The sequence below is a fragment of the Arvicanthis niloticus genome, chromosome 2, assembly GCF_011762505.2.
Source record: "Arvicanthis niloticus isolate mArvNil1 chromosome 2, mArvNil1.pat.X, whole genome shotgun sequence".
NCBI lineage: Eukaryota > Metazoa > Chordata > Mammalia > Rodentia > Muridae > Arvicanthis > Arvicanthis niloticus.
In genome coordinates this window covers 122135280-122151532 of record NC_047659.1, presented here as the reverse complement: position 1 = coordinate 122151532, position 16253 = coordinate 122135280, and the positions used below count along the sequence as shown (strand labels likewise).

At 46.8% G+C, this 16253-nt stretch overlaps 1 protein-coding gene across 1 annotated transcript; it reads right to left on the bottom strand.

Annotated features, from left to right (window-relative positions):
• Positions 1 to 11542: 11542 nt before the first annotated feature.
• Positions 11543 to 16253, bottom strand: Defb123 (defensin beta 123). The gene is made up of 2 exons (XM_034496581.2): positions 16072 to 16253; positions 11543 to 11778 (listed from the first exon to the last, which is right to left on the bottom strand). Exons 1-2 carry the CDS (start codon positions 16127 to 16129, stop codon positions 11633 to 11635), a joined length of 204 nt encoding a protein of 67 aa, XP_034352472.1. The 5' UTR covers positions 16130 to 16253; the 3' UTR covers positions 11543 to 11632.

Sequence of the window (16253 nt, the reverse complement as noted above, 5' to 3'; positions counted from 1 at the left end):
GTGATGTGGGGATGTGGTTTTGTGGTGGAGTGTACATGCAGATCTACGTACAATCCTCAGGAAACACACACCACACACACACACACCACACACACACACACACCACACACACACACACACACACACACACACACCACACACACACACACACACACACACCACACACACACACACACAACACACACACACACACACACACACACACACACACACACACACACACACACACTCTTCTATGATCTCCTTTTCCCAGGCCACTAACTATATAATCACCAAGAAGATTTCAGGCCCCATGTCCTGTCTAGAGAAGGCATGGGGGAGTGGTTGGTAGGGAGTAGGTCAGTAATCCGAACCAATAATAGTCACAGCTCTAAACAATAACACAGTGTCAGGATGTATCAGTAATAATAATATTGGCAATGTAACACTTTCCCTGGAACCTTCTTGGCTGACTTCTGCCTGCATCTGCTGCACCACTTTACTGTCTCACTTCCAGTTTAAGATGCTTGGAAAAGAAGAATTCTGCCTTTCAGCTCCTGAGGAGACCTCAGCTTGTGAGAAAGGGGGTTAGGGAGCTCCCCTATCTGCCATCTTCTCTCTGGGGTTGAGTCCACAGAGGGACAGGGTGTGCAATGGATGAAAGGAATGCCAAGGACAGAGGTTCTGGTTCTTTTTTCCCCTGAGATTTTAGAGACAAGGAGCTGTTCTGGGTGGCGGTGGCCCAATGAGGGGTGGTAAATTCCACGAGTGGATTCATAATGGCCAGATAAGCGAAGTTTGTGTCAGCGGAGGGAGCTGGTGTGACAGAGGGGCAGTCCTGGAGGACACCTGTCCTGCTGAGTGTGAAACCTTTAGTTTCTGGCTCTGTGGTACTTGCAGATGTGCGAAGGCAGCTGGAGAGGAAGACAAGCCCACGGAGCCCAGGAACAGCAGTCCAATGCTGAATAATTTCTGTCACAAAGTGAACTGTGTGAAGGCCGATGTCCTAGCTTCCTGCTCTGTTCCTGTGTGGTCTACACGGGGAACTGAGGGTTAGCAAGCTGTTTAAAGGTACACCATGGTGGGTGGGAGAGCTTTGGCACCGGAACACTAAGAACTCCAGGAGGTCAGCTGAGCCGCAGGATTGACTTTGAGGTGACATTAGCTTGGGACAGCCATGAAGAGGGAGAAGGAGACCAAGCCATCCACACCTTAGTGGACTCCAGCCAGCACCAATCCTTCCTATCATCTGTCACAGAGGTGAAGCAGTGGAAGGAGAGGAGGACCCTAGAAGACTGAGCCCTCATCCAGACTAAACCTCCTGACTTAGGAAACCCCAGAGAGGTAGTGATTTGAAATGTCAACTTGCCATGCTGTAGACTCAACTCAGAAGAGACTCTCAATGACAAATCATCTAGACCAGACTGGCCTGTGGGCATGTCTGTGCAGGACTATCTTGACTTTGAATTGAGGTAGGAGGCGTTATTTTATGACCTGGACCCTGAACTATACAAGGGTGAAGAGAGCTAGCTGAGGAGACACAGCATGTAAGCAGACAGTGTGGGTGCATCGGTCTCTACCCCTGACTGTGGATATGATGTGACCAACTGCTTGAGTTCTCAGTAATGAGCTGTAGCCTGGAATTGTAAGCCAGGCGAACCCTTCCTTCCCCAAGCTGCTTCCCTCTGTGGGTGTATTGGTCACAGCAGCAGAAACAATACTAGAAACAGATGCTTACTCATGGGCTAGGCTGAACCAAACTAAATTTACTCCTGTGCCCTAAGCTCTTTCTCCCAGTGTTTCAGAAAGAACAGAGCAGCCAGTGCTCCAAGTGCAGCCTCAGATGTCATATGTGTGGCTTTAGGACTTTGCTGTGAAGTTGGTGATAACTTCTAAGAGTGGGGGTCAGAGAGATTCATGTTCTCACCCCAGCTATGCCACAGGGCTCGGACTGATTGTCAGGTTTTTTTTTTTTTTTTTTTTTTTTTTTTTTTTAAAGTAGAAATCACCACAGCCTATACTGGGGTGGTTGGTGGAGGGTGCAGGGTTGGAGAAGGTGGCTCAGCACCTTTGAAAAAGCCCAGTAATGCAAGTCAGTGCAATCAGTCACTGCTACTGTGCAAAGGCATGCCCTGGGCACCTTCTCAAAATAGTCTTATCACGGGAAAACCTCAGGAATGGTACAAAGAGTTTCCATGGTGCCCTCAGATACTGACTGTGTTGAATAGTTTTATGTCAGCTTGACACAAGCTAGAGTCATCTGAGAGGAGGGCAGCCTCAATTGAGAAAATGCCTCCATACTTTCAGAATGTGGGCAAACCTGTAGGCATTTTTCAAACAAGTGCTTGATGGGAAAGGGTCCCGCCCACTGTGGGTGGTGCCATGCCTAGGCTGGTGGTCCTGGGTTCTATAAGAAAACAGGTTAACCAAAGCCATGAGGAGCTAGTAAGCATCCCTCCTCCATGGCCTCTGCATCAGCTCTGCCTCCAGGTTCCTACCCTGACTTCCTTCAGTGGTGGACTCTATATTATATGAATGTTTAAGCCAAAGAAGCCCTTTCCTCTACAACCTGCTTGTGTGCCATTTCAGCAATAAAAACCCTGAGACAAGTTGTTACCAGGAGTTAGGTGTTGCAGTGATAGTCCTGACCATGTTTTGAGGCTTGTGGAAGGACTTTGGAACGTTGGGCTAGAAAAGCCATTGAGTGATGAGAGCTCAGTGGGATGTTCTGTAAGAATTTGGAAGATAAGAATTTTGAGAGAAGTGCAGTGGAAGGAAGCCTGGCTGTGAAGATTCAGAGGGAAGCAAATACTATACTGGTCCCTTTGTGTGGAGAAGCTATGGCTCTGTTCTGCTGGGGCTGAAAAAATTGGCTGTGGTTAACAAGAAATCAGAATCACTAAAGTAAGGCTTTTACTTTGCAGGGACAATGGATGCCGGTCAGCAGGGGCTGAAGAATCAGGAGCGATTAAGCTGTGGTTAAGCACACTGAGGTGAAATCTTCTGGGAAGTGTTTCCTAAGGGTTAGTACACAGCTGTGGTCCAGAGGCTGCCCCCCCCCCCCCCGTTGTACCTCCTGAGGGCAGCTGAACTTGGTAGTGTAAGAGTCACCTAGGTGGTATTGGTTTCCAAGGTGTGAAGTGAGTACAAAGGAGTCATGGGTTGCAGCAGAGGCTTGGCACCGTGTGACAGGGCTAGAGTCCCCGAGGAGAGCTCAGGAGAAGCTATGGTGAAGGTGCAGCCCAGTTGGGGCCAGAGGTCCTAGCGCTTTGGAGATGCCAGTGCTATAGGATAAGCAGCCGCCAAGAACAGCAACCATGGTGACAGGGAGCCAGCTGGGAATCTGAAAGACAAGCTGTGTGTGCTTCAGACAGTGGAGCCAGAGAAGTGACCAGAGCCCTTTGGAGGAGCCCACAAGATTGTGAGCTGATTCTAGATATTGGATATTGAGTTATTTACACTCTTGGAGTTTGGTTTCCCTTTGTTCAAATTGTGACTGTGCCTGGTTCTGCCCTTCTGGCTGTCATTTTGTAAATTGCTGACTTATACAATTAGACTCACATTGGCAACTGTGGTTTTTAATAAAGAATTTATGAATTGTGTATACATATCTTTCAAATTTAATAAAAATTTATTTTAGCCAAATTTGATGTGTGTTGACATAGTTTTTCTCTATTTTCTTATTGTGTGTGAGCGTGTGCCATGGTATTACAGGAGGAAAGCAAGGAAATAATTTCTCTCCTTTTGAAGTGAGAAAGTATTTAATTCTTTTTAAAAAATTCTCTTGCAGCCCACAGTTGACTTTTGAGTTTAAAAGATACTTTTTTTTAAGGGGGGGTGGGTGGGTGGGTGGGGCGGCGGGATCCTGGAGCGATGGCTCAGTGGTTAAGAGCATTGTCTACTTTTCCAGAGGTCATGAGTTCACGACCACTTGGTGGCTCACCACCTTCTATATTGTGATCTGGTGCCCTCTTCTGGCATGCAGTTGTACATGCGGACAGAGCCCTCATTCTTAAAGACATACATAAGTACAAACTTTTTTTTTTAAAAAAAAGAGACTGAATTTTTAAAGCATTTGAGTTTGTAAAGACTACGGGACTTGTGAGTTTGAGGATAGTTTATATCGTGAAGTCAATATTAATGGGCAGTCCTGAGGGTAAACAAGAATAGAAGGATTGAAGCTTAACCTTGGGTGTCAAGTTGACAAAGAACCAGTTGTTAGTTAGTTTTGTGTCAACTTGAAACAAGTTCAAGTCCTCTCAGAGGAGGACGCCTCAGTTAAGACAATGTGTCCATTTTCCACCTTTACTGTCCTAGTGTGCAACTCTTGTGAGCAGTTTGCAGGTAAATTTTAGGTGTGGTTTTGGTTTTTACTTTGTTTTCTTAAGTCAAAGGTGCTTGTTTATGTAACCACACAGGTGACTAAACCCAGCTGTTAACAATGAAAAACAATCTTATTGTTTACTCTTCCGAGCTTACCTAGATAAATATCCTCTCAGAGACTAGAAGGTCAGGGCTAGAGATACCTTACAGTCTCTAGAGTGTTTTGCCTAAAACCCACGAAGCCCTGGCTTTGACCCCCAGCATCACATCAGCTGGACATGATATGTGGGAGATAGAGGTAGGAGGGTAAGATTAGCTACACAGTACTGGAGGAAAAGAGTTCGTGATGCTTTGGAGACGCTGACACCTGTCACTCATCCTGCCAGCTGTTTTATGGAGTGCCCTCGTTGGAGCTGCTGCTGTTTACTTATGGGTAGATTAGACAGCATTCATGCTTTTGGCGGGAATGTTCCTGAATGCTCTATCTTTCTTATTGGGTCATATCAAAGAAAGCCACTGGCTTCTCAAGGGCTGAAGTCATGGCAGACAGATTGTATGGTTTTCTAAACCTTTTTCTATGTTTAATTTTATAATTACTTTAAAACACATAGTTGCATCGTGTGTGTGTTTGGTGTGTGAGTGTGTATATGTGATTATGTGCACACGAGTATGTGTGTCCTCAGAGGTCGGAGGCATTGGATTCTCCGGAGCTGGAATTGCAAGCAGCTGTGAGTTCCCTGTTGTGGGAACTGAACCCTGGTCCTCTGCAAGAGCTCCAACCGCTGCGACATCTCTCCAGCTTCACTCTATGTTGGGGGAAAAAAAAATTCCCCCCCCCCCCCCCAAATTGTAAAAAAGTAGACCATGTTCACTGAGAAAATTTTCAAAATGGAGATGCACAAATGAGAGAATAAAGACTACACTATGTTTATTTACAGAAGAGCAAGTAATGATGTGTAAGATGTGGTTTAGAAGCAAAATAATGAAGTCAAGTCGTGGGTGCTTTATGTCTCTGTCACCATGGAAAATTTCTGGGTGTGCTTATATATCCTCTCTCTTTTTATATTTTAGACACGGTCTTTCTATGTAGCTGTGTCTAAATGAAATCCAGTCTGGCCTTGAACTCACAGAGATCCACCTGCCTCTATTTCCTGCCTGTTGGGATTCACCGTGCCACCATGCCCAGCAAATTTTTTCAGTGAAAGATGTTTAGACCTGAAATACCTCCCACAGTGACTATAAAATCTTTCGTTTTTTATAATCCCACTAATGTGGTGAAGACCCTTTGAGGGTGTTGCAGCATGCAGCTGTAATCCAAGAATTTGGGAGGATCATGAGTTCAAGGCCAACCTGGGCAGCTCCATTTGAAACAACTTTTAGACTTCAGTCAGTGGCCAGATCAAGGAGTCTCACAGGCAGATACTGCCCTCTAGGGGTTTCTTTGGGAATCCACTAGGTACGTTTTTGATGGTTGATTCTCTACTGGCATATAAGGAACTGGGGCTAGGGATCTTAGTGGCTTGAAATGTGTACGGCTGGCTAGGAGAATGAAATATTGGCTTATTCCCGAAATTTGTAGATGAGAAATCCAGATGTAAGTATTTCTTGCCAACTGAATTTTCCTGGAACAAAACTACTGTACAAATCCGGGGACCATCATACATTGTTCTGGGAGATTCCTTTAAAAATATTTATTAATTTTCATCATTTATGTGTTTGAATGCTTGTTTGCATGAATGCCTGTGTACCACATGAGCGTAGGCATACAAAGAGGCCAGGGTAATGTCACTGGATTCCATGAGCTGGAGTTACAGGCCATGTGTGAGCTGTCAGGTGGGTGCTAGACCCCAGCTCAGGTCCTTTGCAAGAGCACTGCTCTTGATCACTGAGCCATCTCTGTGCCCACTGGGAGACTCTATTACTGCTGTTCATGGCTTTTAAAATATTTATGTTTTTGTTTGATCTCCTTGAATGTTTTCCTCACATCTGTACCTGTTTCCTGCAGAGGTTAGAAGAGGGTATCAGATGCTTGGGGCTGGAGTCACAGACAGAGATGAGACACCATGTAGGTGCTGGGAACTGAATCCAGGTCCTCTGCAAGAGCAGCAAGTGCTCTTAACCACTGAGCCTTCTCTCCAGCTGCTGCTGCTTCCTCTTCCTTCTCTTCTTTCTCCTCTTCCTCTTCCTCCTCCTCTTCCTTCTCCTCTTCTCCCTCTTCCTCCTTTCCCTTCCTGTGGCCCTGGGGATCATCAGATTCAGGGCTATGTACATGTTGGGCAAATGTTCCCCATTAAGCCACTGACTACTTCTCATTGCTGCTTATAGATCAGTTTAGATTGTTTATATAGCTTTGACTTGATTTTTTACAGATAATATATGTGCCTAAAGATCAAACTCAGGTCGTTAAGTTTGGCAACAAGTGTCCTTAGCTGCTGAGCCATCTTCCTGCCCCCTCCAACAATTTCTTAATGACCCTCTAGATTTCATTACTATCTGGTATAATGTCTCCATTTGACTCTCCAGTTGTATTTTTATAATTAAAATTACTTATTATTTTATTTATTTATTTATTATTATTATTATTATTATTATTATTATTATTATTATTATTACATGTGTGTTCAAGTTCCTTGTGACATGCTTGTAAAGGGCACAGGACAAGGTTGTGAAGTTGTTTCTCTCCCTCGACCTTCTTGTGGGTTCCAGGTATTGAACTCATGACACCATGTGTCTGTAGCAAGCAGCTCCACCCACCGAGCCATCTGCATGACCCTCTAACCAGAGCCCTCTGGTTTAATTCTCTCTTGGTTAATTTGGCCAACAATTTGTCAGCCTTGTTTATCTTTTTTTTTTTTTAAATGTGTATTCACGGTTTTGTCTTTAAATCCTATTGTGTGTGTGTGTGTGTGTGTGTGTGTAAAGGTCAGAGGATGGCTTTCTGTGTGGATCTTCACCTTTTACCTTGCCTGAGACAGGATCTTTGTTATTTTCTGCTGCATACACTGGACTAAGTGGCCCACGTGCTTCTGGGGATCTCCTCCTGTCATGTCTGCCTCCCATCTCTCTGTAGAGGCCATGGCTATGCATCCAACATGTACATGGGTTCTGGGGATCTGAACTCAGGTTCTCACATTTGTGTAGCAAGAGAGCCATCTCCCGCCCCCCCCCTCGCCCAGCCCTCCTGTTTATCTTTACAAAGAACCAACTCTGGTTAATTCTTTGTCCTGTTCTTTTAGCTTCTTTATGATTTTTCTCCCCATTGTGGTAGCTTGAATATGAATGGCCTCCATAGACTCAAGTGTTTGAACACTTGATCCTTAGGAGTGCTGCCATTAGGAGGTGTGGCCTTGTTGGAGTAGGTGTGGCTTTGTTGGAGTAGGTGTGGCCTTGTTGGAGTAGGTGTGGCTTTGTTGGAGTAGGTGTGGCCTTGTTGGAGTAGGTGTGGCCTTGTTGGAGTAGGTGTGGCTTTGTTGGAGTAGGTGTGGCCTTGTTGGAGTAGGTGTGGCTTTGTTGGAGTAGGTGTGGCCTTGTTGGAGTAGGTGTGGCTTTGTTGGAGTAGGTGTGGCCTTGTTGGAGTAGGTGTGGTTTTGTTGGAGGAAGTGTGTCACTGTGGGTAGACTTTGAGGTCTCAGAAGCTCGAGCCAGTTCTCTGACTGCTGCCTGCTGATCCAGATGGAGAACTCTCAGCTACCTCTCCAGCACCATGTCTGCCTGTGTGCTACCATGCTGCCATGATGACAATGGACTAAACCTCTGAACTGTAAGCCAGCCCCAACTAAATGTTTTTCTTTATAAGAGTTGCCATGGTCATGGTGTCTCATCACAGAAATAAAACCCTAAGACATCCATCTACCAATTTTGAGTTTGGCCTATTCTTGTGTTTCTAAGACCTCATGGGCACATCGCTAGGTTATTTATCTGAAACAACCCTGATTTTTAAGTGCAGGCTCTCAAAATGATGGACATCTCTCTTAGAACCATCTTAGCTGTCTTACAAAGGTTCTGCTGTGTTACATTTTCATTTGATTCTAGAATTAAAATGTTATTCCTTGATTTCTTCAATCACCAAGTGATCATTGAAGAGTGCATTGTTCAGTCCCCATGCACAGGGTGATTTCTCTTGCTATCGATTGTGGAGATCCCAAGATGCCCCAGGTGAGTGAAGTCCTGAGTGAATGGGTATTGTTGCCATGGGAACCATCAGGGCAAGCACCAAGGCCTCAGACCCACGGGAAGTTGGCAAAGCTTTTCCCCACATTGGCAAAGCCTTTTTCCTGTGGTCCAAGTAGGAGTGTTTACAATTGACCAGTGTGTGGTAAAACCAGCAACTGCAGCTTCCTCCGGCAGCACGATTACATCCTGAGACTGCTGGTCTGCAGAGACCTCCTGTGAGACCAGTAAGCTCTTCCCCCTGTGCCGGACGCACTGACAACACTGGTGGTAGTTGTAGCTCTATTAGCGCACACAGCTTATCTCACCCCAGCTTTCCTGTATATGTCTCTGTGTGTCTGTGTGTCTGTCCTTTCTTTCACTCACCACCCGAGTCAGGCTTCCAGGACCAAGGTGCATAGGACATAGGAATTGATTGCTACTTTTATTTTCATTTTCTGTGTTTGTGTATGTGTGTGTGAGCGTGTGTGTGTGTGTGTGTGTGTGTGTGTCTGTGTGTGTGGTCACTCACGTGTGTACAGGCGCATGAATGTGTCGTGTATGTGAAGGTCAAAGCTCACCTTTCTTGGCTGTCATTTCTCACAAGCTGCCTGTGGTCTGAAGCTTGTGTCTCACTGTGACTCTCAGGCTTCACTTCACGGCACCTGATGCTTCGCAGCTTGGTGACCTTCTACACTTGATCTTAGCCTAGAGGTCGAGACGCTCATTGAACTTCCACATCAGCCATAGATCGACATCTTTTTTTCAGCTGTTATCTCTCAAAATAAGTTTCTCTTCCCTATTTGTCTCTTCTTCTGGGACGGTGCTTAAAGGTACAATTGCTTGCTCATGGTTCCTTTCACTCCCTGTCTCTCTGTGCTTAGTCTGTGCATTTCCCTCCATCTGCCTTTCACCGACTTTCTCCTATTTCATATGCAGTCTGCTCTTAAGCACATCCACTGCAGTCTTCATTTTAGACACTGTAACTCTGGTGTAAAATGTCTAATCTATCTTTAGGGGCTCAATTTGAGGATAATGTACCGATACATGGCAACCCCCAGTGAATCATACCTCCCCTATTCCTGTCCTGTGATCCTTTCCCACAATGATCCTGGGTCATCTGCCTTGCTGTGGCCAATAGGACTTTAGCAAATGCAACAGAAGACTGAAAAATGTTGTATATTGGGGCACAGCCTCTTGCATGCACCCCAGCCACTATGGAGGAAGCAAAGGAAGGAAATGTGGTCACATGGGAGACTCACATGGAAATAACAGAAGGACTGCTCAATCAATACCCAGAACTACGAGTCAGATAGCACACAGTGGCTACTTTATTATATTGTGTTTCAGATCGTGTTTGAACATAGCAATAGAAGAGCAATCCCTTTAAAACGTATTAGGTTGTTATTCTTATTAGGAAAAGGTCTTACTCAGAAGCCCACGCTTGTCTTAGACCGACCTCGGACTCTTGGTGATTCCCCGCTTTCTTCAGTCTCCCAAGTGCTGGGATTACAGGCATGAGTTGCTAGTCTCAACTGTTTGGTCTTTGAAATGGGTTCCTGTGTCCTCTCTGCTGGCCTTACACTGACAATAGAGCAGAAGCTGGTGTTGAACTCCCAGCCCTCCTGCTAACACTTCCCAGCTGCCAAGGCTGCAGGCATGCACTCTGTGCCTGGTCTGAGGCATTAGTTTAGACTCTCCGTCCTTTCACCCATTTTATCAATATTTTATTCTCATTTCCTAAGCATATTTATAACAGTTCCTTTGAAGCTCGCTGCTAATTCTAGAAAGTGTGCCCGAAATTGACTTGTTTATTTATTATTTATTATTATAGATCATTAATTTCTTCCTTTGCGACTGTCTTATATATGTATGCACACACACATTTATAATTTTTATGTGGTGCTTGGGATGGAACCCAGGGCCTTATGCATGTTAGGCAAGCACTCTGCCAATGAGCTGTATCCCTACATCTTATAATTTTTAAGTTATTCATGTGGCATAAATGGCACCTGTGCTGGATAATTTTGTGTCAATGTGACACAAGCTAGAGTCATCCGGGAGAAAGAAAACCTTAAATGAGAAAATGCCTCAGTAAGATTGGACTGCAGGCAAGCCTGTAGCGCATTTTCTTAACTTGTGATTGCAGAGGGAGCACCCAGTCCGTTGTGGGTGAGGTCACCCCTGGGCTGGTTGTAAAAAAGCAGCCTGAGCAAGCCATGAGGAGCAAGCCAGTAAGCAGCGCTCATCCGTGGCCTCTGCATCAGCTCCTGCCTCCAAGTTCCTGCCCTGCTTGAGTTCCTGTCCTGATGTCCTTTGACAGTGAACTGTGATGTGGAAGCATAAGCTGAATAAACACCCTTCTCCCCAGCTTGCTTTCTAGTCATGGTATTTCATTGCAGCAGTGGAAACACTAAGACAGCATCTAAAACATTGTATAGACAGGAATATCATCTTTCCTTCAGGGATAGCATAATTTCTTCTATTAGGCAGTTGAATGTGCTCGTTAACACACTTCTGCAAATTAAGGCAATAGAGAGCACTTATGTCTCGGGCAGGCAAGGAAGGGTTCATGCTTTAAAAATAATGATTTTGAGGTTACAGAGGTTAATAATATCAACAATCATTTTTATGAAGGAGTGGGATGACTGAGAATTGACCGAGCTGAGCTCTGCAAATGATTGTATCTTTTTTTTGGTTTGTTTTGTTTTTCGAGACAGGGTTTCTCTGTGTAGTCCTGGCTGTCCTGGAACTCACTCTGTAGACCAGGCTGGCCTCGAACTCAGAAATCCTCCTGCCTCTGCCTCCCAAGTGCTGGGATTAAAAGCGTGCGCCACCACCGCCCGGCCAAATGATTGTATCTTAAGCCTTCTACCTAAACGACTCTAGAAACACAAATGTACATAAGCACATCTCCATTAGTTGCCCAACAGTGTGTCATCGTATGCCTCATGGGTTCGAGAAAATTCCACTCTGCACCTATGAGAGGCAGGGATGTCCCATGATGACGCTGATGGCGATTATTACAGCTCTGACTCCCAGACCTGAAAATTGCTACTATAGATGAGCAGGCAGCACTGAGGTTGGGCAGGTACATTTATTGACTGAGCTCAGGAATCCATGGGGTCAGCCTAGGACAGCTTTGTCATCTACATCATCTGGGCTTCAGGCTTCCGGGCAGTTAGAACATCCATGGCTTTGGCTTCGGCTGGTATTTGGGCTTCACGCAGCACATCTTCCCGTTTGTGCAGTAGACATAGACGCTCTCCTTCCTGGAGCATCGGTGGCGGCACTTGCCGTGGAGATTCCAGCATTTTTGAGCATCACCTGATACAAAGAAGAGAGAGCAGATCGTGGTAAGAAGAGGGTGGCCCTGAACGGGAGGAGCTGGCACAGGTGTGAGCAGCTCCCTGTTTTACCTCTGACCCCTTCCATGTACTGTTGTTTTTCCTGACCCCATTTTTTCTACCTTCCTTTGACCACAAATTCAGACTGAATGACAAACGATGGAACTTTGAAAGTCTTCCTTTCAAGGACTGGTGTAGCCAGCCTGGGTTATGGTAAACCCTGTCTAACCACTTCCCCCAAACCAAGAGAGAAATAACAGTTCTGATAGTCACAACAGGATGAGACTACACCAAACAGCTGGATGCAAAGAAGCCAAACAGATAAGCATGGATCCCTCCAGGGCTGCAGGGGTGGCAGCCCTTGCTGCCCGAGACAAAACAAATCCCCTTGCCCACTTTTCTGTGAAGTGCCAATCCTGCTTTGGCTTACAGATGCCTCTGTGTCCGTTAAAATCTTTAAGCTCTATTTGAATCACAGATTTCCTTTGGGCAAGTCTGACAGAGGCCCAGACAGGGAGCAAGGCATGGAAAAGGGCAAAGGAAGCCTTTGAAGAGGAGGCATAGTGTCCCAGCTTCTACACCCTCACCATCAGCCTTGCCCTCTCTGGGTGTTCCCTCTTAGGGCACAGAAGAAGAGCAACGTTCCCATCTGTCTCCAAGGAAAGAAATGACAATGAATCCCCTCAAGGATGTGGGAAAGAGGAACCCTTGTTCACTGCTGGTTGGAGTACAAGCCTGTGCAAGCATTCTGGGAATCAGTACAGAGCTCCCCAGCAAGCTGAAATGAGAATGGCCACGTAACCCATATGTATCATTCCTGAATATACTTAGGGCCTTCACAGCAGTCTGTGCTATCAGAGACACCTGTATTTCTGTGTCTATTGATGGACCATTCACAGTAGCCTAGATGTGGGATCAGTCTAGATGTCCATCAACAGACGAGCAAAGCAAATGAGGTTCGCGTACACATTATCTTCAGCTGTAAGATGAACAGAATCATGGCATGTGCAGGAAAATGGATGGAGCTGGGGATTATTATGTTACATAGGCTCAGAAAGACAAACTTGGCCTCTTTCACAGATGGAATCCAGACTTAAGTATATACACACACATATGTATGACATGAAAGAACAAAGGAAGCTGTGAGAGGGGATGATGTTCAGAGATGGGGACCGGGAACAAGAGAGGTAACAGAACATACAGACAGGAAAGCAGAAGGTGGAGGGACCTGCCAAAGGGCAGAGGGGAAGGCAGGGCGTAAAGGGGGAAGAGAGACACAAAATATGATATAAATGCCCAGAAATGTCACAGGGAGACCCTTTATAGGCTAGCTAAAAATTAACAAAAATAATTTTAAAAGACTAATGGCAGCTATTTTGATCAGCATTTAAAACTTCAGATGGGGAGGAGAGGAGAGAGGGAAGAGAAGAGGGAAAAGCTTCTGGCCACGCTGTGGAGGCCTCCAGAGGGACCCCTCGACTTTGAAGACTTATCTGAACACATGCGCGGAAACTACCAAAGCCTGGGAAAGAATCGCCAAAGAGAGCTAGGCAGAACTGTCAGGACTGGGAATACTCTGCATGCTCACCCGTCAGAGTGGAAAGGCTTTATAAGACATGTAGCACTTAGGGGCTGAAGGGACGCCTCAGAGGTTAAGAGCACTTGCTGTTCTGTCAGAGGACACAGGTTCAGTTCCCTGCACCCACATGGCAGCTCACAAGCTGTAACTTCAATTCCAGGGCCTCCAACAGCCTCCTGTGGTCTCTGCAGATACCAGGTATGCACATGGCATGCGCGCGTGCACACACACAGAGGTAATATATGCACACGATAATAAGAAATACATCTTTTAAAAACTCATCCAATCGGTGCAGCACACAGGTATAATTCCAGTTCCCAAGGGGTGGAGGCAGGAAGATTAAGAGGCAAGTCTCAGCCATATAGCAAGTTAAAAGTCGACCTGGTTTAGATGAGACTAAATAAATAAAAATTTATGTCTTTTTTGAAAAGATAAATGAACTTGGAGACACAAAACAGAAGCTATTCACAATGAAATACAGAGAAAGAACAAGTTGTCGGTGACTGTGGAGTGATAACAGTGGATTAAGGTGTCACCAGCTGACGTGCCACAGGATGGAGGGGAGAGAGACAGTGAGAGTATGTGGAGACATAGCACCTGGAAAACCTCAGTTTGGCAGGCCTAGCTGGCTAGTGAGTTCCTGGATCTGTCCGTCTCCCTACACTGGGGTCACGTGCAGCCATGTCTGGCTTTGCATGTAACTGGCCAAGGATCCAAACTCAGCTCCTCTTGCTTGCACAGGAAGTGTTCTTACCCACCAAAACATTCCTACAGCCCTTAACCATTTTACAATTACATTTATTTATTTATTGCTTGCACACACCAAGGACAACTCGAAGGAGCCAGTCCCCTCTTGTGAGGGTCCTGGTGTTCAAGCTCAGGCTGTCAGGTTTGGTGGCAAGTGTCTTTACCCACTGAGTTATTTTAAACATTTTTAAGGGCTGTACCCTTCAGCCTTTTTCATTATGAGACCCTCTGACTGTCAAAAAGTAGAACTGAGTAGAACTTCCGGACTTTGGTGCACTGGTGAGTAACTTTAGGATGACCATTGTCATTTACCTTAAATAAGAGGAGTGTTGCTTCAGGTCATAGCAAGACCATAATTTCACGAATCAAATTTTACCAAGAAAAGTCAAGGACTGGGTGAAGCCTGGTGGGTTTAGACAGAGCCACCTCACTGCAGGCTCTAGGAGATGAAGGCTGAGGGTGACCAATGTATTGACAGCTCCACTCAACCCTTACCACGCTGTGCCACAGGAAGTGGAAGACAAACTCTTCCAATAACTTCCTGGGAACTGAGTAGGTTAAATTTACTTCTAGCAGCAGCAGGAGTAACAGCAGCAACAACAGGAGGAGGAGGAAGAGGAGGAGCAGCAGGAGGAGGAGGAGCAGCAGCAGCAGGAGGAGGAGAAGCAGCAGCAGCAGCAGGAGGAGCAGCAGGAGCAGCAGCAGCAGCAGGAGGAAGAGGAGGAGGAGGAAGAGGAGGAGGAGGAGCAGCAGCAGCAGCAGGAGGAGCAGCAGCAGCAGGAGGAGGAGCAGCAGGAGGAGGAGGAACAGCAGCATGAAGAGGAGGAGCAGGAGGAGGGGGAGCAGCAGCAGCAGCAGCAGCAGGAGGAGGAGGAGGAGGAGGAGGAGGAGGAGCAGCAGCAGCAGCAGCAGCAGCAGCAGCAGCAGCAGCAGCAGCAGGCAGCCCCACTAACCCTGTGGGCCTGATGTCATCAGCATCCTATGGACACAGGCCTTCTGGGGGGGGGGGGGGCGGCGGAGCATGGTGTGTGTGTGGGAGATGGGAAGAGGCGGTGTCAGTCAGACAGGGGTAAGCCAGTTGCCAACTTGGGCTCTTGGCTTTTCTTTCTCCCTGAGATGAAGAGTGTTTCAGGGAAACAGGAGGGGACTGAGATCATCTTGTTTAGGAAGATAGCACATCCTGACTCTGGAAAGTTCGACAGTCTTGGGGTGGGCAGAAGCTCTGCCAGGTGCATGGGAGGGCCCAGGTAGCTGTTACGGAGTTGAGGGGAAGGGTAGGTTGACCTCGGCTGTCTAAGCTCTCCCACAGCCCTCTCCCGGCATCCGTGCCCATCAGTGGGCCCCTGCAGGTAGCATATCCTCCCCCCTCAGATAGGGATGATTACTGATGCTTATCTTGCCTGGGGTACCCTTCCCTGTCCATCTCCCCCCGCCCCCCACCTGCCTAATTTCATGTCACTTTCTAGTACTCTGCTGACCTCAGGCTAGCCGGGGCCCTACTCCTGTGTACCTAGTCCCTGGCTTCCCTTGGTCACAGCTTTGGGTACAAGGTTTTAAAACTGTGTCCGAGGGCCGTGCCATTTGCCTCCACAGTCCTAGCTCCAGTACAGAGTATGGGGCAGAGAGAGGAACTGTGAACACGAGCTTATCTCTCCCGTTAAGGTGGCTGTGGCTTTTACTGGAGACTATTTTGCAAGAAATCTGTTGCTGTCTCCTCTCTGGCTGCTTCCTGCCCCAGCCCTGGCGCTTTGTACAGCTTGGTAGAGCCAAACATGTATGTGGGTGATGACTGAGATACTCCCAATGCTATTGTTGGTACCTAAGATCCGGCACCTGGCAAGCCTCCTCCTCCATGGGGTTGGGAGTGGTGGCTCCATGCCCCTGGGGATTCACTGACAAGGCCAGGGTCTCCCTGCCTGGCCCCTTCCCTAAGGAGATCTACATTACCTGGAGTGAGCTGGGACAAGAGTAGTAGCGCGGCCAAAGTCAGGAGCAGGAGCTTCATGGTGGGTGAAGGCCCAGTGTGAAGCTTCAAAGCTTCGAGTCCAAAGTAAAGTTAGTGGAGAACTGGGGAGGCCGGGACTTCCTGGCGGAAATCCCTCAGATCTACAGGAGTAGCCAACGGGAAC